Source organism: Falco cherrug, chromosome 4, assembly GCF_023634085.1.
Source record: "Falco cherrug isolate bFalChe1 chromosome 4, bFalChe1.pri, whole genome shotgun sequence".
In the NCBI taxonomy this organism is placed as follows: Eukaryota; Metazoa; Chordata; class Aves; order Falconiformes; family Falconidae; genus Falco; species Falco cherrug.
Window position 1 is genome coordinate 26,742,752 of NC_073700.1, and position 25,874 is coordinate 26,768,625.

Consider the following 25,874-nt stretch of genomic DNA (forward strand, 5'->3'; position numbering starts at 1 on the left):
CAGTGCTGTGAAAATACAGCAATGCCTGGATGAGTCATACAGTCATGCAGCACAGAGCTCATCTCGGTGAGGCTACAGTCCCTAGCAAGGCAAATCCTTCAGTACCTTAAATTCGTCAGTTCCGGTAGGAGTAGGGTTGTAAAGGGAATGTGGATTTAGTTCTTGAAGACTAGAGGCTAGGATGCATTCCTGCTTCTTTTGACATGTGTTTTAAGTCAGCATTTGGTTTTTATTTACATCACTGTAATAATTATACAGCTGTAGGAATTAATATTGCCTGCCTATTTATATGCACATTACCTTCTCCTCCCTAACAAGAGTCAGAAATCACACAGAACTTTGAGAATCATAAATAAAATCGAGTTAAAAAGGCACGAAGTATCTGTATCTGGGCTTCACAGCTTCAGTCTTCACCATTTGATGTTAAATCCAGTGCTTGTTTTCTCCACTGCGTGGTACTCTGTATGCAAAGCTTTCGCAGCCTTTTCTGAGTCTGTGCCACCCAGCCACTGCTCATATAGCTCATTTACAGTCTGGTTCTTCTCGGGAATTTCAGTCTTAAGAGACTCATACAACCTCTCAACTTGCTGAAGCTGGTCCTTGTTGGATTCACCATCTAGTTTGATCTGACCGCCTCCATTTAAACAGCCTACGTGTAACAAAGTGAGAAAATGTCTGGGTTGAGAAAACACTTCAGCTTTATCAGGAAAAAATGCCAACTACAGTTAATTAATGCTGCACCTGCAAACGGTTACAGAAATGAAAACACCATTGTAATTGTGGTTTACTCCCCAGTTATCTAACACCAGCAGGGCAGGCTGCAGCCCCGGAGGAGAGATCATGCACCTGCCAGTGTGTGCCCCAGTGCTAGTTCCATGGCAGCCAGCTGTGAGAGGGCTGCTGAGGCAGGCTGGGACACGCCAGGGAGAGGTAAGCAGCAGGGAGCTCTGGCACTCATCTCCTGCCTCCGGAAAAGGGCCAGAACATAACCCAGGTGAGAACAGCTTTGGAGTCTCAACTGAAGGTAAGATAAACACGCCTGGGAAACGTTCTGGGATTGCTGTTGGGGTGGAGGTGTGCTAGGGGTTGAGCCACGCAGCATGTGGCCGCCTGAAGTAGTGCCCTGGTGCTGAGCAGCCTTCTGGGCTGGGACTTGTGCAGGCGCTCGGGAGAGCAGTCGCTCAGTGCCACGAGTGGCAGCTCAGCATCACCTTCAGTCTGGGTTCAAGCTGCCTGTGCCCTCTGCTAGCAGACTCAGAGAGAACCAGGAGGGAGGAAAAGGAGGGCAAGGAGGGCTTGCACAGTGTTGAAAAGGGAATAAAATAGGTAGAAAGAGATTTTCTTCACCAGCCATAGCAAGCACTCTCTGATAGCATGAGTCAATTTTGTGCAATTTTAGAGGAAGAATCTCCTCATGTACCAAGGAGCTCAGAAAACCAGGAGGCCCTCCATAAAAGCACTAATTATGCAAACTTTGTGCAATGGAATTGAACTGTAGTTACTGAAATCCTGTAGAATTACTAGCTTCTAGGTAGGAAAATACACACATACACACACCCCATTTGAAATTCTGATACTGTGCCTATCACATCTCCAGAGTTTGAAGGCTTTGCCACAATATTCAGGATGTGAGAAATTGCCTACTGTTCTTGTATTTAGATGTAGTTTCATGTAGATTCTTACAGCTACAGATTGTGACAGTGAAACCCCTGTGCAGCCTTACCTGACGGGCAGGCCATGACTTCAACATAGTGATAGGGTGACTTCCCTCGTTTCAGCTTTTGCACAAAGTTCTGTATATTTCGAAACCCATATGCCAAAGCAAACTGGAGCAGGACTACTCCATCCTTCTCCAGTGTCACCTCCTGGAAGTCCTTGTTTCTGAGGAACAAGAGCAGAGAAAATGTCTTATCCAAATTAACTTCTATTTTAAACTTCAAAGAGCCCTGCGCTAAAAAGTTCTTTGTGGAATCTTACTGAAAAAAGCTGTCCCAGTTCTTTGCCACCCAAACAAAACAGATGAAGGCACTAGCTTACGGATCTCTTTCCAGTTTTGTCTGAGGGCCTGCCACCTGAACTGAGTTTGCTGAAGAACGCCTGTGTGGAATAAATCCCTAAAACCTAAGCAAACAGAGCCTAAACAAAAGTTTCATTGTGACAGGCCTTCCGAGTTGGCTTCAGCCAACTTCTACATTAGTGAGGCCACTGAGGAAACTTTTAAATTGTAGTGGCTCATAAAACTAGGGAGAAAACAATTACTGAAGGCTTCCAGACTCCAAAGGTCAGTGGAAGTATCTGTTCCTGATAAAAGAGTAAGTGATTTATTAAGTATTTATAGTGAGACTCAGGGGAACTGTTTCTTCTGCTTCCCAGACCAGGGAATCCTAACCAAAAATATTGCTCATCAGGGATATAATTCATTACAAATGGAACAGTAATATTATAACTGGGAAGCTAGAAAGAATCTCAGCTGAATGAGCCTCCGTGCCCAAACTCAAGTGACTTCTTCTCTGTCTTACCACAACGTAGTTAAAACAGATCCCCAAAGTCCTAACACAAGATTTTCTGTGCTGTGATAGCCAGATTAGTAACAAATCACTTTATTGGTCTGATCACAGGTGAGGAAGCCCAGATCCATGTGAGCTCTGTCTTCTAAATTACTCTAAAAATCATCTGCAACTTGATACTGGGAAAATCCATCAGGCCAAAATAAAGCGTGTGGGTGGTGAAGGGGCTAGAAGTCTCCAAGGGAAAGGCTGCGTGGAGCGCTGGCTGATTTATTGCTCAGCAACTGTGGGAGTGAGAAGCCAATTCCCATGCCTTGAAGTAAAATGTTTAACATTGCAAGGAAAGCTTCAGTCCATCATCAAGGTAACGGCACAAACAGAACTGCAGTAAAACCAGTGCTTTTTGTAGGACTTTAAAACTTCTTACTTTAAAGGTTTGTACTGAATTGTATCCACTTGAATCCCAAAGAGCTCCTTGGCTGCATGCTTGTATATGTGCTCCAAATAGCCACCAGAACCACCTCCAGAGTGGCTGGTGAGCTCCTCTTCTGCAGCACTACTAAACCTGGGGGACAGGAAGAAAGCAGCAGTCTTAGGGGAATCTTTCTGATAAAACGCAACAGCCAGCACAAATGAGAAGGTCTGGGGGACTCAAAAGCCATGGAACAAGCCACAGAGCAGCTCCCTTTGAGCTCCTCATTTTTCCTTTTCTCCTGGGAACCAACTATTTATAGCTTCAGAGCCCAGCAGGTTTAACCCTGCGCTGCCTAGCATCCTCTGGGTCAAGTTCAGCGGAAATGTCACACACCACAACAGGGCCTGACCCACGCGCTGCCAACATAACCTTCGTGTACCAGAAGTATGTTTGGGAAAGTTTGAGTTACAAGGGCAATTGCTGACACGCATATTTTGCCAGCTTCCTGTGTAATACCTCTACAAACATCCTGGGTTACACTTAGAAATGGGAGGAGGGAAGTAACGAAACAGTGGTGGGATGGGTCTCCGTATCCTACGCTTCTCTTGGCGAACACAACCTAGAAGTCCTGTCTCAGTCGAGAGACATCTCATCACTGCTAAGCTGTTGTGCAACATCAACAGAAGCAGAATTCATTATTGCAAGCTCTAGTTCCCTGTTACGATGCATTTTTTTGAGACCAGCTACTTTAGATGTGGTTGCTGGGATGTGAAAGAACACTTCTGGGAGGTATCGGTGCCAAGAGCACAAGCACAGACAGATGAAATCCGTATTGCTGTGGTTTCACGGGCTGGAAGTTATGTAACAAAGGTGAAGGAACCTAAGGATGCCAGGACATCTGCTCCATACAGGGCTGTCCTCAGTGGGATCCTGGTTCAAGTTCAACACATTTTTGGTGTTGAACAACTATGTTAACATAAGTTCTGTAATTCTAGCTCTGCACAAATAATTCCATCTCACTGACATGCCAAAACACAACCAACTATTCAGAGGTCAAGATAATGTTTCTTGAGAATAGCTCACCAGATGGAAGCCACAACAATAGCTTTTGTTATGAGAGAATAACAAGATGAGGGATCTGCTTATAAGCACTCATCAGGCAGTGACACTTGCATTCTCCTACTAACAGCTGCAGAAGGGAAAACACTTGAATTCAGGCCAAACAGTTTCAAGTCAAATCGAAGATGTTGCCTCTTGCAGATAAAATCTTAGCTTTGGAAGAACTGCAGAAGGCAACACTTTAGCCTGCAATCACCCTCAGAAACTATTTTTAATTTGATCTTGTTTACAGGAACTGAGCTTCATTAACAAAGTGTTTCAGTGTGTCTGGCCTCACGTACTGCTACTCTCTTAAAATGAGGCTGCCAGTAAGCCTCAGCGCTGGCCTGAAGCAAACAGTTATACCAGCAGAAGTCCTGGGATTTCTGGCATTTTATCTCATTCTTGCTGCCAAATGTAATAACCTCTTAATGGGCTTTTCCACGTGCTGGAGGATAAAACAGAACAACAGCCATTGGACTGCTTATGTGAACGCTCCAAGTTCTGAGGAATACGTGCTGTTTGTAACCAGTCAATTTACCCAGTATGTTAAAGTTAGCGAAAGGTTATAGAGGCACTTTATCACCACAAGCATGAGGCCTAGTGCTCAGAATGTACTCCTCAGAAGTCGGCCAGAGATTTTTATCAAGTAATTAGACATTCAGTTCTATGTTATAACTGACACTTCCATAATGTCATTTCCTAAGGGAACCCAAACACTTCAGAATCTTTTTTTGCTCCTCAATTTTCTGCTAGTGGCGTAGCAATAAAAAAGGTAGAAGTACCTGTTTACAGGGGTAACGTTTGAAGTTGCAATTTCGGGACTCAGCATGCTGACATTTATTATAGCTGGGGAGACTTTTCTTTTTTGATGTGAAAGCAATACGCTTTGTGGATAAGCCATGTCAGAAAGAGACACTTAATCCTGGAAAAAGTGTGCATAAACAGATCTGTGCTAGTAAATGTGTTACGTGAAACCTACACCTACCATCCACTGAAATGTAGCATAAGGAAACTGAGGCTCTGGGCACACATATAACTTGAAAAAGAGATTTAAAATATCCCTTACATGAAAGGGATTGTATGGCAAGAGACCATCTCTACCTCACCTTCTTCTTCTCAGAAGCAGAGTGATCAATGTTTATAACAAAACTGATCTAGGAAATAGGCCTCATGTAAAGACACCTCCCTTCACAGCTCTGTCAACGTACATTTGCTGATCAGACAATTCTTGAGCAAAGGCTGTCAGCTGCACCTGGTTGTACTAGAAATACTTGAAGCCTATTCAGAAATAAGCCAAATTTCAAACCAAGAATGTCACATCTGCAAGGGGTACAGCTGAAAACAGGCTAGTGTCACATTCCACTCATGTGCTAGGTGCTGTGTATTTGGGGTATCAAAATCTCTCCTGAAAACTTAAGGTGCCTGGGAAGTAAATGTTTGAACCATATACCTAATCATCTTTTATAATTCTTAAAGGTTGCCGCACATGTAGTCTTTCTGTTTATTAATGTGTAAAGTACTACAAAGATATTTCTTTCAAACTGAAGAAAAGAATGCTTTGGTTTAGCATTCAGCATGGAACCATGACTGCAAGTTAATTTAGATGAGTAAAATGTGATTTTTAATGTTTCTGTAGTCGCTTAGATCTCTGTGCAGTTGTCACTTAACCAGATGGTACTTTTCTGCTGAAGCAACTGAAGTCTCATCTGGTTTGCACATGTTTTAGATCTCATTTTTTTACAAATGAAAACTCCTAGATATTAGCTGAGTGACCTAAATATTTTTTATGCTTTAGTTCTGGAATCCTTACAGTAGCTCTGATAACTAGGAACAGAGACAAGCAAACTGAGTACAATGCAGTAACAGGCTTTGTTTTAGCAAACTCTTATCACTGATGTCGATTCTTTCACTTTTCACAGTTTGTAGGTGGATTTTTGTGGGATTCCACCAGCTATACTATGAGTAGCAGTAACTGAACTAAATGACTCTCATGCAATTTGTACTTCTTTGCATAATTATTTTGCCCTTATACTTTTACTGGGATAATTCTAGCCATGCTGCTGATTTACAGTGAGAGTCCCTAAGCCTTGGACTACGAAAATCTGAGGTTTTACCTCTGATTTCTACCCCTGAGGTGGAAATTCATTGCATTCTATAGATTAAGTATTTTAATGCGCAATTGTACTGATTCAAGTGACACAAGGAAACAAATCAAATGCAAACACATGCAGCCTTGTGTAGAACAGTAGTGGAAAGAGAAATTCTGTTGAAGAACTCTATAAATACTGGACGAAAAAGAACATGACTGAAGATGCAAAGGAGAGTTTGTTCTTACATGGTATCCAATGGAGCGGGATCTACATCTGATAGAGATATTCCTTCTTGTTCCAACAACTTTAGCACTTCTCCTAAAACAGAACCACAGACAAAAAGTTTTTATTTTTGGGACAAAGGAAAACAAAATCCACAGATCAGTATGTAAGGCTGCATCTGCAATTACAACCAGGATATGGCTTGCATGATTAAAGTGTAGTTATACAGCAAGATCCATATACTACATCCTCTATCAGAGACAAAGGGTTATTAAAACTAGCAAATGCCTTGCTCTGAGGCTTCCAGAAATTAGCTGGACTACCTCTGGCTCTACTTACCTGTGGTGATTACACAGTCCACATCACGAGTTTGGTACTCTTGGTTGAAAAAGTCTGGCCTTGAAGCCTCTAGCTTTTTGTCATAACAGGGCATCACTGTTACATGATATATCTGGTCAGGTGCTAAGTGCTGGAAGAAAAGACAAAGCTGTGCAGTCAGATTGGCCAACATCAAACCTACCTTGGGGGAGACATTTTCCAGGCAGAAATGAAACTGATGAAACTAATGCCACCGTGCCTCTGGAGATACTCCCCGCTACTACTGAACATGTATTTTTTTTAATATATGTATGTACACACATATACATTAAATTATTTCTCTCATAGAACCCAATTTAGTATGTAGCAAGTGTCAGCAGTATGGCCTTTTACAGGTTTCCCCCCACCTCCTTTTGCTAGTGCAGATGATCCAGACAAAGTCAGTCAGTGAAGTGAATTCCTAATTATGCAGTTAGAGAATATGCTTCCTCCATGCTACTAAAATCCAGCCCCTGCATCCGCAACTAAGAAATTATCTGGAGTCAGACAAAAACCTCATGACCATCCAAGAAATAAGCACAGGCTGAGGAAACAAGTCATTGACTCAAGGCCATTGTTTCAGTATCTTGCGCCAAATATTCTTGGTAGCTGCCAATTTTTCTAACAAGTATGCAGATGTCAGCATTTACTTAATGCAAGTGTTAAACCACTGCTCATTAATGGACAACAAATCATACAATCAGAAGGGCTGCTTAAGTTTCTTACTGGACAAATCCAGGCTGTTAGTATAAGTCCAGTCTTTAAATATCAAATTTACATTTGGCGAGATTCCAAAGGTTAAAGATTGAGAACAGAACTAAGTCAAACTGAAACAGAACATTAAGTTGGGAACAAGCAAGTAATTTTTAGACAAGACATGGTCTGCACGTATGCACTGACTGAAGTTTTGTCTTGGGATGATTTATTTTAAGTTATTCACCAACTTTAAACAACATGAAAATACCACACACAGACAAGATGGGAGCACAAAGAAATGGAAAAATAAGTTTCTCTGGCTTTCCTAAATAACATGCAGAGGTTTTAAGCAGTCCATGCAGCACGCGCTTAATGTTACTGCCCTTGCTGCTAACTTCTCATTAGATGAAATAGAAGTGAGAAAGATGCTGCCTTTGCTGGCTTCTGCAACATATTTTTTACCTTTAATCTCCAATGTATAACATATAGCAAAATAAAAAATATCAGCTTAAAGCATTCAATTTTAGCAGTTTTCCATTAAGCACAGTATATATTCAGACCCTTACCTGCTGTTCTGCAAAATGGCCCTTGATCAAGGAGCCCATGACCTGCTGTGGAGACTTGGTGGTACTGATATAAGGAATGATGAAACTGCCATGGGTTTTCTCTGCATAACAGATCCAACCTGATAGTGTAATTAGCAATATAAATTAAAAAATAACAAGCAGCCCTTCACTCTGCCTACTGTCCCCCCAACGCCAGGCTTAGTACCCATTAATTACCATTTTCAGCCTCACTTCAGCACAAAAAGCAAAGGAAGTATAACACAAGATTAATTAGAGAGATCATTAGATAGCTGTATAGCTCCTGTTGCTATTAATACCAAGATCTCATTGTACTGTGAAGACAGTAAGTTTCCAAGTAAATTTATCCATTTAAACTTCTCTGACTAGCTTTTTGACTTTTCTTTCTAGTGTACTATTCAGATGCCATTTTATTATTTCCTTAACTCATTTAATACCATACCTGGACAGGCGGAAGCTAGCATTGGCAAAGCCTTTTTGTCTTCAGATTGCTTTCGAAAGCGTTTTACAAACTCTCGTTGGCTCTCCAATAGGCTGAAGTTTCTTGAGAAAGTTGTATCAAAAACATAGTGCACACCTAGGCAGTACAGCATCTGTGTTAAAATTCACAAGAAAGATACAGCAAACTACAACAAAAAGCCTCCCGTCAAACCAGATTCAAACTGCACGTCTTATTTACAGGTATCAATCTGGCCGATGAGAATGAACCTTTTTTCCCTAGCGCCTCAGCACAGTAAGATGAGAAAAAGTGACAGGAGGACTGCAAATCTAAAATTTAAAGTTCTTTCCTTCCATCACTCCAAGTTTATTATGCAACTGAAGCTGCAGACAGCTTGCATTTTAGCTAATGCCAGTTACAAAACATTATGAGTCCGTAGAGAGGTTAAATCACATCAACCTTGCGTGCTTGTAACATGTTTAACATATACCCCAGCAGTCCCCACTGTGATTAACAGAATAACACGATAGCACACTTGCCTAAACTCTTTAAGAATGCGGTCAACTTCCTTGCTGTTTCCAGAACACCCATTTTACATCTTGCAGCTAGTGAAGCTCTGGATTGTGGTGAAACAGAAACCACCACCAATTTCTGTTCATTGGGAGCTGCAGTCTTTGAAAAAAACCAAACAAATGACAACACTGTTCAGACAATATTAATACGGTACACACAGAGCCTTCAGCACACTACAACATCAGAAAGTATTCCTCAGCTTAACTTTCAAGTTAGTAACTCGCTACATTAAAGGTCCTTTCCAAACCCACGATTACTTTTCAAAAATCGATAAAATAGTGCACTGAGAATGTCCTCAGGTCCTTCAGATCTCTGAAACTAATTTTTAGGCGCGCTGTTTCCATGCACGCCTCTGCAGATGCCTCATACCAATCTATTAAGATTTTCAAACTCTGCAGCCTACCCAGCCGTGGCTTAACACCTACCTTGTTAAAAGTTAGCATTTTGCAGAGCTCTTCGTGGCTCTGTTGAGTGATTAAAACACTCTCTGCTGATGTAATGCAGCCACTACAAGCTAGGCAGTCGTTCAGAGTAATTTTAGCCTTTTCCAGTTTTTGTGCTCCTCCATCCTACAAAGAAACAGATTAGACTCAGTTCTGATCACAGTGTAGAATTAGGTAGCAGTTTTCCCACCTTTACTATATTTAGTAACAAAGAAGTTGCCCTTTTTATGCTCTTGGTTTACCGTGGAAAAAAAAAAATCTTTTATTTTTAGTAAGACAAGGGGGAAGACAAGTATCTTTGAAGTTTGCTGCTTTTAATAGGATTATTTAGCACACATGCAAGTATGCTGAGGGAAGTTTTAGCAAGACCAAGAACGTAATTTTCATCAAATACTTAACAGTCACTTAGGCCACAATTATTTGTGCAATCTGGTGGGCTAACATTGCTCCAAACCACTGAAATTATACTATCCCAGAAGCAAATAGGGTCTATCTTGCTTGGTTTTTCAACTTGTGGGTGGCTGAAGATTGGGTTAGCATGGCTAACGGGCTACAGATGGCAGCTGCTATTTTAACCACAAAACTGTAGACCACAGAGATCCTAAGCCTTTAAGCACCAATCTCCAGCGTGCACTGGATATTACCCTGGAGAAAGCATGCCAGTTTTGTCACCTCTCTCAGATGCTGCTCATGTTATTGAATAATACTGGAGCCGTTTCTTCACAGGAAGTTGAATTTCAGTCCTTCTGCATAGACTCTGTAACCAGACTGCAAACTCGCTAATATTTTTAATTGATACTGAGTGTTCTGCAATCTTTCTTCATGCAAAACTCACATGGACACCGATGGGAAAACTGCATGGCAGCATATTAAAGACAGCGTATGGCTTGCCACTGGAAATAAGTATTTTTCATAATACTTGACCTGAATAAGTCAGTTTTCCCATGAGACTCTCCTCTTAAACGTCACTTCTCAATAAAGTCAGGAATAGGCTGAGTAATTAGGTACAAATAAATTAAAAATTTAAAATAAGAAACCAGACTCCTTTGGAAGCGCTGTATCCTCTTTTTTTAAGTCAAAAGGTCATCATCTGCCTAAAGTTAAAAGTAACATTTCTAGATGAATTCCCAGCTTGGTTAAATAAGAAATGCTAGCCTTTTCTGTGTAAACAGGAAAATTGTTCTGCAAAACCTGGCGTTAATTTTGGAAGCAGAAGGCTTATGAATTCTGCAGGCTATTTAACAAACAATTTGAAATGTTATTAAAAAAATCAGAGCAAAATTTAAGAGTATCTAATTGAATCTCTTTGTGACTGAGCACTCTGCTGTATGACATAATGCAGTAAGCAAAGATATTGTCAAAAATAACCTAACAATGGCTAATACTTAAGTATTGATGGCAAAAAAGACTTCTCAGCTTATCTGCTCTTCTACTGAAAATCATCACTTATTAATATTGGTGTTTCAGAGCATAAAAGACTGACACAAAATTGGAATTACTGCTTATAAACCCAGGTAATTAAAAAGTTGGACTTTGGAAAAAAGATACGAGAATACTGGCAGCAACAGCACACTTTTCTAATGTCTCGGTCCTCTGTGAGGCATTAAAATAGCTGTTGACTATTCAAATACTTAACAATACACTCACATTTTCCAGATATTTTACACAATAATGAAGAAAAATCACACATACCTGATCAATCTGAAAATAGCTTCCATCTGCTTCAATTCTGATCTTAGCTGCTGCTTTTCCAGGCTTTTTTTCCACTTTTACAGGTTTGATACATTCCTGAAAGAGAAATAAAGCCCAAAAGCAAGGAGATGAGCAACAAAGAGATAGATTTAACAGAAACTACAATGATCAAAACCAAATAGTTCTTATAGAGTGAATGCTGCTTAGTCTCCCTTAAACTATACTGGACTTATTTACAGCATCTATAACTACTACCAAAGAAAAATGGAACAGCAAAAACTTCTTACCCCTTTTTTACAGAAGGAACACTTTTCCAGCATCATAGCAAAACCAGAGGACAATTTTGCTATCCTTTCTGAAGAACACAGCTATGTTTTATGCAGCTTTGAAAGGAACAGAGGCTTGCCTGCACGGGCCTCCTCCCTAAAATCTTACAGATGATCGTGCATTCTTCATTGCAAATTTTAACTGGTGGAGGCGTGGTCACCACAGTCAACATGTGGCTAGTGCCAATTAAGTTTCATTTAATGTCAAAGGGACTCTGATGACCTCTGATGGACTGCTTCCAGTTTTCTGTATTGTTCTATGATGAAGTCTAAATGGTGTTCTTGCATTTTGTGCAATTTATATTGTTTAGGCATCTTATGACTCCTTGTCCTACTTCTACAGCTAGGATTTTCTTTGCCTTTCACCATCCTTGCTGTGCCAACATCTTCAGGTTTCCCCCCCCCCCCCCTAAATTAAACCAGCTTCACTACATTTTGCAAGCCCCAGAGACTAGCAGGAACAAGTCAGTACGATTCTTCCGTTATGGTCACTGAATAAAACAAGCAATGATCTCCACTTGAAACAGAACAGCAGGTCACGTTATTTATGTGAAAGACTTTACTAGGAAACTCAAGTTAATGGGGTTTGCTATGCCCTGTTCCACTGATTTAATTTCAGGGTAGTTTTTTCTACTGTACTTGTCAGCAAACACCTCCAGGATTACTATTTCATACATTTGCTAGTGCATCGACTCCAAAAGCAAAAAAAATAGTCTTGGCCTGTCCTTGCCACTCATTCCCACCTCTCTGCCACCCACTCTCCTATGCTGGCACGAGCATCCGTGCAGATAAACTAGTGTGGAAGGAAACTTGTTTAGGCTTAACGGTTTTTTTGGGGGGGAGGTGTCTAGATTAACATTTGACGGGGCAGTTTCCAGGCCAGGGTGGGAATGACCGCCTGGCTGCTGGGCCAAGGTTTCTCCCTTTAGCTGCTCACAGCATCTCGCCCCGAGCAGCGCTGCTGCCCTCCCCGTTCCCTGTGCACTGGCTGGGAGACACAGCGAGGCATCTGCGCGCTTTTCTCCTTTTACCGTTTTATTTAACAGCACCCGAAGGACGCCTGGAAGCGCCGGCCCTGGCCCCTCGCCTCCCTGCGTGCTGTGCCACCTCCCTCACACTGCCAGGCCGAGGGGCCCGGCCAGGCCGACGCTGCCGTGCGGGCCACGGCTGTCACCCCCCTCCCCTCAGCGCCATCTTCCTCCCCCCCCAGGCGGCGCTGGCAGGGCCGACCCCGGGGCGGGGAGCAGAGCCGCGCCGCCCCCTCACAGGGCCGTGGGCTGTCCCCCCGCGGCCGGCCCTCGACGCCCCCAGCCCGCACCCACCTGGGAGGGCCCGATGTAATCGTCCAGGTCCGTCAGCTGCAGCACCCCGCTGAAGGCAGACGCCATGGCGGCCGCGCCGCCGCCGAGCGCGGCAGCCAGCAGAGGGGGCGGGGGCCGCAACAGTGTCGTAAAAGGGCGGCCCGCCACACTGCCGGAAAGGGCGGCGAGCGGGCTGCGCGTGCGCGGGTGGCGCGTGCGGTGGGCTGCGCGTGCGAGTGCGCGGGTGGCGGGCTGCGGGGCCGTGATGGCGGGAGGGGTGGCTGAGGCAGGGCCGCACTGCTGCAAGGGCCTCCCGCACGCAGGCTGCTTCTAGGGCGTTTGTCGATTTGTAGGCGGCGGTGGAAGATGTGTTAGGCTGGGGTAAGATGTAGGCGCTATGGAGCGGGGTGTCGTGGCCCTGGGCCTTGTAAACAGTGTGGAGCCTGTGCTGGTTCCTGCAGAGAGTAAGGCCTCAGAGCCCTTGAGCTTCTGGGGACGTCACCGTCCCTGGGACTGCTTTCCCGCCACAGTGGCAGCTGCTGAGGTTCTTGCCCATGTGGCATGGGGATTTGAGGTGGTAAATCCTCCCAGAGCAGCTTGCTGTGTTCGCGCAAATGCGTGATGTTGTGTATGTTTGAGGTTCAAAGCTCAGTGTGAGAAATTAGTAGTTCTTTGAAGAAAACAATTTAATTTACACGAGAAACTGGGGAAAGGAGTGTAACAATTTTTTGAGGTTGCTGGTGAGGCTGTAGCACTGTCTGGTTGAGAACTTGGCACCTTCTTGATTGCAGAGCCTGGACCCTACTTGGAGATCTCCCTGGCAGTGGTGTTTCCAGGAAAGCTTTTCAAATCTGGGATTTTACAGAATGTGACCTAATACATACTAACAGGAGCTTTATTTAACAAAAAAATCTATATCAAAATCTTTGCACTGTGTGTAGAAGTACCCTGAGGTGCCTAGATGGAAGTGCTAAGTGCAGGGTGCTGTTTGTAAGCAGAGCTCTGTGTCATTGCTGGGCACAGCTGTAGGCAGGATGCAAGGAGAAGCTGGTAGTGTCTAGGCCTGATCCTGAAAGCACTGCTGGGTTTTGTCCTCACAGCTCCAAAAACTTTGGTTGAGGTGTGAAGATGGGGCTCCAGATGACATACTTTACCAACAAATGCACCAGACTGCAGATTTGTATATGACTTTAACATCCTGCAATTGCACCTCTGAATTACTGTTTAAAAGTGATGAACACTGGAGAAAGTAAATGCCCTTGTTGATTGAAGTGTGTAACTTTCTCTGTGCTAGAGCACCTCACCATGTAGGGGTAGGATATACTCTTAAAAGGCAGTGTTCTGTAGCCAGAGGGGGAGAACACAGTAGAAAATCTGAAACGTGTGGTTTTTCATAGATGTTGTTGCTCTTCCGGTTACAGGAGGTGCTGAAATAAATATTAAGGCACCTAATCAATTCTGAATCCATGGGGATTGTCCACAAAGACAATGATCTGTTCAAAGGTCTGGAATAACCGTTCCACTGCCTGATAGCTTTCCCACAAACCCATTTGGACATGTTTTACTAGTGGAGTAGACTCTCGAGGGAAGGAGTGAAAGTCATCTGTGAAGTCTGTTACAGTTAGGTTGTGCAAAGCGCTGGGGAGCATGCAGTGTGCAACAGCCCTGCTGCTCCTTCGCAGCGGACTAAGTGTGACCCAGTGTGACTTTCCACTTGGCCCCATATGTGGTATTCTGTGCAGTGATACTGAGCTTAGAGCAGCATGTATACCAGGAGATCCCACTTCGAAGTCCAGCACATGCTTGCTTTCATGTGATAAGCTATTGTTTTCTACATAGTGGGAGAGAATCTACCATCAGGCAGACAAGAAAAACCTTTTTGTGTACTCTTGCTATGCAGATAAAAGCCTTTTGGAACTTGTTGGCATTCTAAACGTAAGGGTGTCAGTGCTAGGGAAAACAGGATGGTAGCTCCTAAGTCCTCTTTCACTCACCTGCTGATGGCTGTTGTGAATATCCTGCTTCAAGGTGAAACCCAAAATTAGGTCCCAGCAAATCTTTCAGGCTCTGGGCACTTAATTCCTGCACGGAATGGGGAAAAAAAACACCCTGATGAAAGAACTGGGTAACAGTCACACAAAATTATGTGGAGTTGCTCACTCAATAGTTACATGATAGAGACTTTGAAGCTGTAGAGCAAGGCTTGGCTCATGTTAGCTGTTCCCAAAGTGCAAGTGGGATAGTGTAAAAACCTGGCGCTGCTCTATGCAGAGATGGTGGTGTCTCCAAGGCAGAGCTAGTAGCAGTGCTCGGTTTTGCTGTGTATTGTGTTCATTTCTTCTGGATAAAGGCCTATGAATGTATTGCGTAGGAAATTTTAATCCTTCTGAAGCCCAGTACAGCATGTTGTTACCGAGAACGAACTATGGCATTGCTGATAACTCTGTACAGACTTTCAGCACAATACCTTAAATTTGGCATTGAAGCAAACAAGATCTTGCATGGAGGATTGTTCTATGAATTTCCCAAGATTTATGTCAATCCAGTTTCTCATTCCTCTTTGGATGTCACAGGCAATTGCTAGGAAGAGAACAAAAACCACAGGTTTATTGACAAGGCAGTGTTACAATCTAAGACAACCTATGTCCTTTCAGGTGAGCCACGATGATGGTAATGAAAGGCACAAGAAGTAGGGCACTGGTCCTGTGGGTGTTGACTGTTTCAGATTATTTGAGGTATTAAGAGACTATATTGGAGGCAATTTTAACTCTAGGAAATATCCCCATGCAGTGCAGGCAGGACCCACAGACAGAACCAGCTCTAAGGAGACTTTAAATCAAGTCTGGACCTGCTCTGCTCTTGCTCAGTGAAGTCAGTTCCAGCCATGTGGACAGCTGAGTGAAGGTAGGAACCCATGACTGATATTTTTTAGCCTGGAAACAAACTCTGCGATCGCTCTCTATCCTTGGGCTTTAGAATTATTCTACTTGTTTGGTACTGTTACCTGTTGAATGTGATTGTTGGCTCAGGTAGGTTTTAATGTAGCTGTTATATATGTCGATTTTGTTGGAAGGTGAAAGAGTCTTGTAAACGATATTGAATCCTTTCACTCTGGGAAATAAAAGAGTACGTTTTCAGAAAGAATCGACATTTTTTTGGAGTTTTAAGGAAGTCAACCCATTGTTTCCAACCTTCTGTGTGGCCTGGGTGGTGCCTGGGGCTGTCACATCTCTTAATTGGACTTCACAGAAGGGGCTCATGAATAGTTCCATTTTTATGAACAGAAAAACATTTTAGAATATATGGGACTTACTCATGGCTTTCCAACAGTGACAAGCAAATTAAGCAACCTGGAACATCTCTGTGCAATTCCTGCCTAGTGGTTCTGTGTTTGGTTTCAGCTAATAAGTAGAACAGTAAGGGAGTCAGAGCTCAATCCTTTTGCCTTAGAAATCCAAAATGTGGAGCTCTCAGCTGAAACATGAGCTTTTAACTGCAGTGCTGTCATAACCCTAAGAGTAATGGTAAACTCACATTGCTTGATAGGAATCACAAGAGATGTTGGTCCCCAGCCATCCCAGATAGGTTTTGTTCATGCCAGGCAGCAATAAGGGCAGCTGCCGCTGGAACCACGTTGCCCATCTTTCACTGCAAAAATTTTGGAGTTCAGGCCTTAGCTTTAGTAGCACCGACTTCAGTATTGTGTCTCTAACCAGAATGCTGGGTAATGAGGTCAGATTTACCTGTGGTATAAAGAAGAGCAAACCCATCAGTATGGCTTGAGGTTCTGGATAAGCATTTACATCAGAGGAGGCTATTAAGGGAATACATGCAGCATTATTGTAACAAAGTTAAATATTTTAGTTGCCTGTCCCCATCTAGGGTGTTAAGTCTGTTTTCTTGGTTACTAGCTTGCCCTTTGCTGAGATCTCTGCTTATAAAGTTGTCTAATATTTACCACACCTCCTCTGCTTTTCAGCTCTGTTACATGTAGAGAGCTGCTGTTATACTCAGAGCAGCACAATGTGAGCTGTGCAGTGACGGCAGTTAACCATGGCATAGACCTTCCCCCAGCACAGTGATGTGGGAGTTGGAGAATATATGTTAGGACTGACCTGGCAAGCGTATGCGTTAAACTGGCTCATGTATCTGTCCACTGTGTTATAGGATCCGCACTCAAGTATTGCCAGGATTGAGAGTGTATCTTCCAGGCTGGTCAGTGTTGAGTTAACAGTCAGCTGTGCCATCTCTTCTGGGGTATCAAGATCAGGAACTTTGAACTAAGAAGAAAAATGTGTAAGTGTTGTCCAAAGACAACATTTACTGTTGTGCCAAGGCTGTGGATGTAAAGCAAAGTCTTCTGTGAGTCAGGGAGAGAGAATGACAGAATGTTTTTGTGGTACCACAGATGTTTGTGGGCAGTACTCCCTGAGAAGGAGACCAGAAATAGACTATACCAGGGCAGATCTGCATTTTCTTATGGAACAGTGAGTTGGGAATAGTCTGGTGCCATGGAGGATGAGAGTAAAAAACCCTTCAGTTTTGTGTAAAGAGCCTTCTAGGGGAAAATGTCAGGTATTCTCCTGGAAATGGGCCGTTACGTATCAGCAGGAGGTCTTGCCTGTGAAGTGTTTAGCTAGTTAATTAGTTTTAAGTATAGTCTATAACTTTTAAGCTTTAAGGAGAATCTAATAAAACTGCCTGAAAACCTGTCGTTGGTTAACATTTGTTGATTTGAGATTTGCCAAGGAATATTCTTTCAGATCTTCACCTTCCACTGTCTCTTCTGTGCAGCATCCATCTACAATACCCCTTTCTCTCCCACCTCATCGCTTCCACTTCCTTTTTGCTCCCACCTTTCCCTGCTCTGTCTTGACCATTTTCTTACTGCCACCTTTTCCACACTAATCCCTTTGGCGGGGATGAGTTGGCTGAGAGCATTTGTAAGATATTACCTACCCAGGTCTTTAAGACCCTAAATAAAATTGCCAAATAACGATTATCAGGTGAAAGGGCTTTAGGTTGGCTTGTAATTAGTGCTTAGGTCAATTGTTTGTAAAATTGAATGTGTGCTGAGTCTGTATCTCGCTCTACCTGTCATACTAGATGGTAAGTTTCTGTTTCAGGGATTCCGACCCCTTGTGTTAGCCCAGACAGTACTGTCAGCTCTCTGGGAATTTAAATATTTTATATCTATATATATTAAATAAATTTTATAAATATATAAAAATAAAAAGCAACTGGAAGCTGAGTTGTGTAATGCTGGTGTAAGTAACTAACTTAGCAAGATAAAGCTGTGGGACATTGCCAGACTGCATGTGTTTGCGTGCAGGTGTTTACCCAGTTAAAAGGCAATCTTGTTCTGAAATGTGATTCTGTGGAGGTGGAATTGAAGTAACTTCACTATGTTTCCTTTCTCCTCATATAAAATGGTTTATTTTACTGAGGCGGGGAAAGGTGCTTTTTTCTAGTTGCTCTGAAAAATTCACACCTAAAGACTTTCAGGACTGTATTTGAGAGGAAAGCAGTCATTACTAAAAAGTTAGTGCACACCATGCTGAGGAGGTTAGATGCATCAAGGCTCTCCACAAAACCTGGTGTTTCAAACCCTGATGGGTTTCAGATCATGTGTTCTGATATAGCATTGTTTCTCACAGAGTGAGGTGGATCCTAAGGGAATAGGAAAAGACATCAAAGCAATGGTAGGCTCTGTAGTCTGCAAGTCTTTTTGAGGCATTGTTTGTACCCCAGGAGTTATCTCAAAGTGGCTTTGAAAGAAGTCTCTTGTTTGCTACAGTGTGTTTGAAGAGAGGGAGAGGTCACTTTCTCTGATGAAAATGAAGGATGTGTAATGTGGCAGCATTGGCCAGGGAACTTATGAAGCAGAGTGAATGTCTGCAAGACGCACACATCAGCATTTCTCCTTCCAGAGTTTCAGCTGCAGAATGAATGGGGAAATTGGATTGAGCTGCTGTGGTGCAGTTGGCAAATGTGCACACAGACAAGCTGTATTAGTCAAGATTCTGCTAGAAGTTGCTTGGGTGCTGTGGATGTGGTAGGCTAAGACATCTGGTTATAGAACAGCATGTTTGGCTTTTGACTTAACTTCAAGTAGGGGAATTGTGAATGCTGATAACGTTGGTGTTTAAGATTTAATCTAAGTGTTGGAATGGGAAGTTTATCAATATAACTCCCTTACACAGAGCTCTGTGTGTTTGCCTGGTATACGGTAACAGGGTGTGTTTTCAGTATCTCTGTAAGGAGTTAGCCAACTGGTTCATGTTTTGAGATTACAGAATTTTGGTTTAGTTTAACCAGTAGCAGCTGGTATATTTGTACCACTACCTAGTTCATCAGTTTAGTTTAAGTACTGTCAATAAGATTGTCTGAAACAATATGAAACATACCAAGTGGTTTGTTGAACATTACTTTTATTGGTGATTGGATAGGTAGTGTTACACATTCTTTAAACAAAATCAGCATTTTAACAAATACTAGCACTGGCTTACAGAATGTATAAAGTTAAAACATTAAGGCATGTTTTATAACTGCAGGATTATTTTTTTTAGAATTTCATATGAAGAGAAAAATCTGTTTTCCACATGAAAGCAGAATTGATTTATTTAATTACTGCAATTTCTGTCTTTGCTGTGAAACCAATATTATAATAATATTTAGATACATCCCAACCAAATGCTAGTCTAGCAGGATTCAGTTCCTGTTGGTCTTAACTGCTGTTGCCCTTTGTTACATTTTTTCTTAATGCATCATTTACATTGTTGTAGTTACAGCTTGGTATCATCATGTAGGTAGCTTGAAAGATCAATTCACTGTGTCATCAGGGTGTGCAACCCATTGCTACTGATTAGACTAAACTCAGAATACTAGAATGTATCTGGTATTTTAGTAGACCTGAGCAAATAATTTCTACTATTTTTGAAGGCTAAGTGTAATTTGAAGAGTCATTGTCTGGAGGAATTAGGAAAGGCAATACCCACATGAGAACTTTACTGTGACCTCTAAGCCAGTTTGATTTTAAAGATGATTTAAAAGAAATTCTCCTCACGGCTCATAGCAGAATATGCCTCTATTTCAGACATATTCCAAGCTCTTACCATTGGTTCTGATAACCAGTGATAATTAATAGCTTTCATCAAAGAGAGGCTGTGAAGAGGAGGCAAGCAGCTGGAATGCGTATTTCAATCCCTAATGCTACATGTGGGTCATATGTAAGTAATCTCTCCCACGTAAACACAGGCCTGATGCCTGCTTTAAGAGATGCAGCCATTGTGTGAGGAATCACCTCCATCTTGCCCTTACTGATTATTGTAAATGTAAAATGCAAAGCCCAGGAGGCTATCTGTTTTGCTTGGAAGCTGCTGCTAATTTTACTGTTGTTCAGTGCATACACTAGTAAAACTTACTCCAGCAATGTCTGGGTAAAAGGTTTGAAGTTCATTTAGTTTCGCTACTGAACAGATCTCTCCCAGATTCTTTTGCAACCAGTCTTTGGTCCCAGTTGTTCCATCCTGGCATGCTGATCCTGTAACAAAAACAGATCCAAAGAGTTAACATACACTGGAGGGGGCATCTAGGCATCCTTCGTGTGAATGATTAAGTATCTGCCAACAGAAGGATGGCTAATCTTCCTATTGCAAGTGCAGGGTCTGATCTTCTGCTCTCAGATTCACTTCCAGACTGGGAAAATGGTTATGGCAACTGGAAATCCTATTCATTCTATAATATCACGCCTCATCACGTCAGTATTCCCTGTAGCTTCAAAGGGAGAAGTGATTGCCCTTCACAGGGTTGTAATGAACAGTAGAAGTGACTGAATCTCAGTGTGGGGAAGATGTGTGATTGTTAGGCGTAAAAATCTTCAATGTTTGGAATACAAAAGGTACTCCGTACAAATACTAGTGCTTTACTGGCAATTTAGGTGTAGGCACCTTACCTGAGTCTGTGAACTGGGCTGTCAAATAGACCTTCTGAAACTCATACACATCATGTTTCTTCCTTGCTGACAATCCTGGGTAGACCCCATCAACTGCTGCAATGCTGGGGAACAAACCATATAATAGTTGATTTCCATGTGGGTAAAACAACAGAGATGAGTGGAGTGAAATGAGGAGAACTCGATGCTAACAAACCAAAGGCAGCAGATGCTAGTAGTTGTTCTGTAGCACGTGGGTAATCACTTTTGTTTTCTGCCGGGCCATATAATTTATGGTGTGCTTTAGAATAAGGATTGATGTTTGATAAAGAAAATGCCATCATTAGAGCAGAGTCATGGACTGATTTTGCTTGTACCCAATAATAAACACGGATGTAAAAAGCAGCTCTTGCTTGATCAGTAAGTAGCAATGCAAGAGTGACTGCCCTTGTAGCAACACTAAGCTAAAGCAGCCACAGCCCTGCAGGCAGGCACTGCACTTACAAAGCTTGGTAGTATGGGCACGGCATGCTGAGGGGCAGCAGCTCCAGCACTGTTGCGTTCACGTGGGGGAGCAGAATGTGCAGTCTGTGCAGCCATGTAGCTGTGTCTTCCAGGGACATGTCAGTAATTTGTGGGAAGATGATCTCAGCTGACATCATCAGCATAGTTTCTCGAACTTTAGTGCTTCCTAGGAAGTCAGAGCTCTGAGAAAGGAAGAAGAAATTGAAGCAGGTGATGAGCAGAGCTGTTAGAAAGCCTTGAATATTGAAGCTATGCAGAAAAAGTGGTGAAGGAAAAACTGGCAAAATAACTACAATTACTCTTCTTTGCTGCTCTCCTCCCCTTCCTTCCTCTCCTGTTTAACAATAAAAGTGGGAAATACGACCTGACTCTGTCCTTGTTGAGGATTTGACCTTGGCAATTCAGGTTTTCTTTTGTCAGCAGAGTTGGACAGCAAAGCAAGCCAGGTGCTTGAATTTCCTTTCCCTTACACTCCCACAGCCACTACTTTTGTTATGGCAGTCAGCAGTGGTCGCATTGTATGAAGTGGAGCTGGGTAAGCTCAGGCTTCTCAGCTTGGCTTGCTGTTAACTTGTACAAATAGCCTTAGCGCAGCAGGGCCAGGGCAAGCAGTGGTCTTGCTCACTCATACACAAATGTTTTAATGGATGTTAGCGATACTAGGGGCATGGTCCAGAACCTTTCATAAGTCATTATCCACCACAGATCAGCAGTAGAGAAGCCCTTGCTGTTTACATCCTGGCTGTAGGTTTGAGTGGTGAATGTGCTTCCCAAACATGGCCTCTGAAGAGGAACTAGTTACACTGGTTTATGCACAGAGGTTAAGCCAGGGTAAGGTCTGGACTGAGATCAAGATCATACTGGAGCAGGATGAAATCCTTTCTGGCTTGTCTTCCAGGTTTACTTTATATCTGGCCATGAGAGTCACAGAGTTGGAAGCCTGAAAGTTCACCTGTGACCTGTTCTGCTCCCCAGGACTCAGTTATTGTGGATGCTTGGGCTACTTACCTTCAGGGCAAAAGTGCTGAAGTCCTCTAGGAAGGCACTGAGGTATTGGAGAGGCTCCTTCTTGTGCCCAATTGCCTCCAGGACCATCTGGATGGCTGAGGGGCTGTAGATGGTCTTGCTCTGAACAGTCAGCTGGGCCAGTGCCTCAGCTGAGAGAAGGTCTAGGGAGTCTTGCTGGAGAAGCCAGAGCACAGAGTGAGGCCTGGAAACCAAGCCACAGCATTCTCCCCCATGTCACCTCTCTCAGCCCACCTGAGCTTTGACATATAAGGAACATTTAACTTCTCTCGGTTTCAGACAAGCAGTGCACAGTACTGAGATTACATTTAATAATAGTTGTTCTCTGCTGCTAGACAGGTGATTTGTGAGAATATTCTTAGCAGACCATCTGTAATTTAGTATTTGCTCTTCCTGTGTCTTTTGCTCTTTCTTTTGCTCTTTCTTTTTGCTTTTATTTCCTTTCTATTGCTCTTACTGTGTCCAAACAGTACCAGACACTGCTGTTTGGAGCTTGTCATTGAAATCTTGTCTTCCTATGGAATTTATATTCTGCTGATAAGATGGTTATCTCCTAGAGCCAGTGCTTTTGACACCGTTTTAGCATTAAAACTTAACAAGAATAAACAATGAGGAAAAAAAAAGGAAGCACATAGGAGAAAATTAACAACACATAACTGATTAAGTTGAACTATGTTCCTGTCAGCTTGTTTCACGGCTAACAATAAAATGCTAGATATTTTGTATCTAGCCCTTACCCCATGGAAGTTGCTTTTCAGTGTTGCAAAATCAGAGTATGATCCAAAAGCAGTGAATAAACCAAAATACCGTAGCAGCCATTCTCTGTCTGCTGCAGTGCCCTGTGTGCAGGCAGAGCCTACAAAAGGAACAGCAAAGCTCAGAAGATACATAACTTCTTTAACTGAATCGCTGAGGTGTGTAATACTGTGAGTCCCCACTGACAATGAAATATATGTTATAGTTCATGTTACAAGCTCCCTGTGGGGATCCAAGCACTACCAGAGAGGAGATGGGGGAATAATTTAGCCTTTGAGCATACTGGGCTGGCCAGATTCCTGCCCTGTCAGCAGTTCTAGTTTTGTTCTTGATGCAGCTTCTGTTTCTTCACCTCAGCTCTCAGCTGTCTGAGAAGGGTTTCAGTCCTCTAAAGAGGATGGTGGGATCTTTCTCTGGCTGCTGTGAGCTGAAGGGCTAAGCAGAAGCCTGAGGAGTGAGAGAGGACTCATTAGGTATTAGCAGGCGATTCAGCTTATTTGTCTGCTGGGGAAGCAGCTTATCCAAAGGTAGAGCCACTTCTCTGTCTATTGACTTCAGGGGACGCTAAAGGCCTAGTATTGGTTAGGCACTTAACTGTCAGGTTGCTAAAATGATAAAATGACTCTTGCCCACAGAAAGAACAGGTCTGTATGTCACCTGAAATCAAAGATGTTTTATGAGGTGGCTGAATTTTTCTGCCTTTCTGTGTTCCTGAATACCTGGACATGAGCAGGCCCAGACATTTGTTACCTGAGTTCTGCAGATGGAAGTGAAGAACTCTCTTAATGAAGGAGTAGATGTGCTCTGGATTCTCATAGGCCCCTTGGGCTTTGTGTTCGTCCAGGATCTTCACTCTGCAGGACACGAGTAGGCCAGGTAAGCCAGCTGCAACTAAGCAATCCACAGCCAGTGGGGCAGGACCTGCAGAGCCCTCTGCCACTGAGTGGAGAGGTGTTAGGGCTGCATTCAGGAGATGTTTCCATTCCCTTGATGCCAGGGAACAGACACGTTAATCAAGAGCGTGACCAGAACTGCTTCTTCAGGAGATCAGGCTCTTTGGTTGCTTTTACGTGGATTTGCAGGTGTATTGGAGTGAAGCGGTCTCTGCTTAGAGTCTCCTCTTTGTGGCCTGAAATGTGAAACTGCAGTGGCAGCCAAGTAAGATCATAATGATATTTACCAAATGTGTATCTCAGGTTTGGTACTGGTTGTTTGGGGTGGTGAAAGCTGCTCTCCTCACCCCAGTAGTTAGGCTCCCATCTTTACAGGCAAACAAAGAACTAAGAAGAATGTCACTGAAATGATAGTGGACTTGATACCTACATGGCTGCAAGAGATTCGCATGTCATGTCACTGGGTAAGAAGCCGAGACTCTGTGCATTGAGGCTGCTCAGGAAGAGGCCAAGCTTTCCTCCAAACCAGGCAAAATAGTCTTCAGTAGAGAAGAGCTCAAATGCTGTGCTTAAGTGACAGAAGATCTGCCCCAGGATAAATCGTTTCACGTCACCATGAGGAAGCAGAGATAGATTACGCTTCAACCAAAAGAAAAAGATATCATTAAAAGTGTGCAATGCAGTTTAATATTAAAGGTGGAACTGGTAAAAAGGAGTCAAACAGAGGGCCAAGCAGTTCTGAGATAACCTTACTGGAGATGTATCTTGAGACAAGATGAAGTAATTTAATTTGCTGCTGTTTGTGCAGTTTTGGTGGCTTGTCTGCTCGATGTGGGACTGCAGTGAGTGTGAGTCCAGGGCTTGCCCCTTCCGGGGCAGTTAAGGGTGTGGATACACAAACTGCTGGTGTAGCCTGCTCTGTCTCCAGCACATGGCCTGTGGGTACAGCCTCCTGGGGGATCCTCTGAGGATGCTCATGGCTATAGGTAGTAAAAGACCCAGGGCTTTTACTGTTTGATTAAGGAGACCATAATGCAATGCCTACACAATGACTCCTTTGTTCTTTCCCTGAGACTTGTTAGGCTTTGTGACAACACTGGAATTCAAACCGGGTTAAAGAGTGGCAGTATTGTAGAGAATCTGTATCCCTCCCAGGATGGGACCCAGGGTAATTAAGGGTTGTGGCCTCTTCCTACCCTGGAACCTCAGCTTCCACATCAGCGTGCACTTCATGTGTAAGCTGCTTTATTCCAGTCTCTTGAACAAGAGGTAAAGTTGCTACCTGCTTTGCAGCTGCATTGAATGCATCCATGAAATCCCCAATGGTGTGAGAGCTCAGAGAGCTGAAGACCTTGACTGCTTTGTCCATGTCACGCAGGACATCGCTAGCCAGCGTGTAAGCTGCCAGTTGCTCTGGGCTGAGCCCTGCCACAGCATCATCCTGTGAAATCAAATGTTAAAATATTGGCCTTGCCTTATGACAGCAAGTATTCACTAGCTGTGAAAGGCTGCCAGGCAGGATTTGGGTAAGTAAGAGTTACTTACAACACTGAAATCTGCATTCATGTCGGTCAGGTCTTTGTATGTAGCCAAGGAGCTGAAGGAGCCCAGATTTGTTTGTAGCCAGCCCAAGCTTCCCCGGGTGTTCTCAACACATGGGCTACCTTTTAAACAAAGTGTAATTCAAGGGTGATATAAGCAGCGGTTCAGTCCCCCGGTTCTTCTGTGAGAATAATATGACTGTACCCAGAATGTCTGGGTGCCTAAATCCCTCTGTGATATCAGCAGCACTGAAGTGGCTAATGCCCAACATGTACCTTTAGACCTGTAAGCAGCTGGTAAGGAAATGGCATTCCCATACCTTTTGGCAAAGATCTAGGGATCAGAATGTGAATTTGTGGACATTCTCAGATATTATGGTAATGGAAGCTGGGGAGGTGCCAACCAGCTCCCAGCTGGTGAGCTGCCACTGTGGTGAGGGGCAACGATTAACAC

At 43.2% G+C, this 25,874-nt stretch overlaps 1 protein-coding gene and 1 long non-coding RNA gene across 3 annotated transcripts in view; one reads left to right on the plus strand and one right to left on the minus strand.

Moving 5' to 3' along the window:
* Nucleotides 1–204: 204 nt before the first annotated feature.
* Nucleotides 205–12,903, minus strand: CIAO3 (cytosolic iron-sulfur assembly component 3). Its single transcript, XM_055709879.1, has 11 exons — nt 12,768–12,903; nt 11,120–11,215; nt 9,410–9,553; nt 8,951–9,083; nt 8,415–8,549; nt 7,955–8,073; nt 6,675–6,804; nt 6,359–6,431; nt 2,935–3,072; nt 1,724–1,881; nt 205–649 (listed from the first exon to the last, which is right to left on the minus strand). Exons 1-11 carry the CDS (start codon nt 12,831–12,833, stop codon nt 411–413), a joined length of 1,431 nt encoding a protein of 476 aa, XP_055565854.1. The 5' UTR covers nt 12,834–12,903; the 3' UTR covers nt 205–410.
* A 107-nt stretch (nt 12,904–13,010) lies between these two features.
* Nucleotides 13,011–25,874, plus strand: part of LOC114017242 (uncharacterized) — a 44,125-nt gene continuing 31,261 nt past the window's right edge. For both annotated transcript variants that reach the window (XR_008732174.1, XR_008732173.1), the window contains exons 1-2: nt 13,011–13,127; nt 15,537–15,650. This is a non-coding gene — a long non-coding RNA (uncharacterized LOC114017242). The remainder of the gene's footprint in view (nt 13,128–15,536; nt 15,651–25,874) is intronic.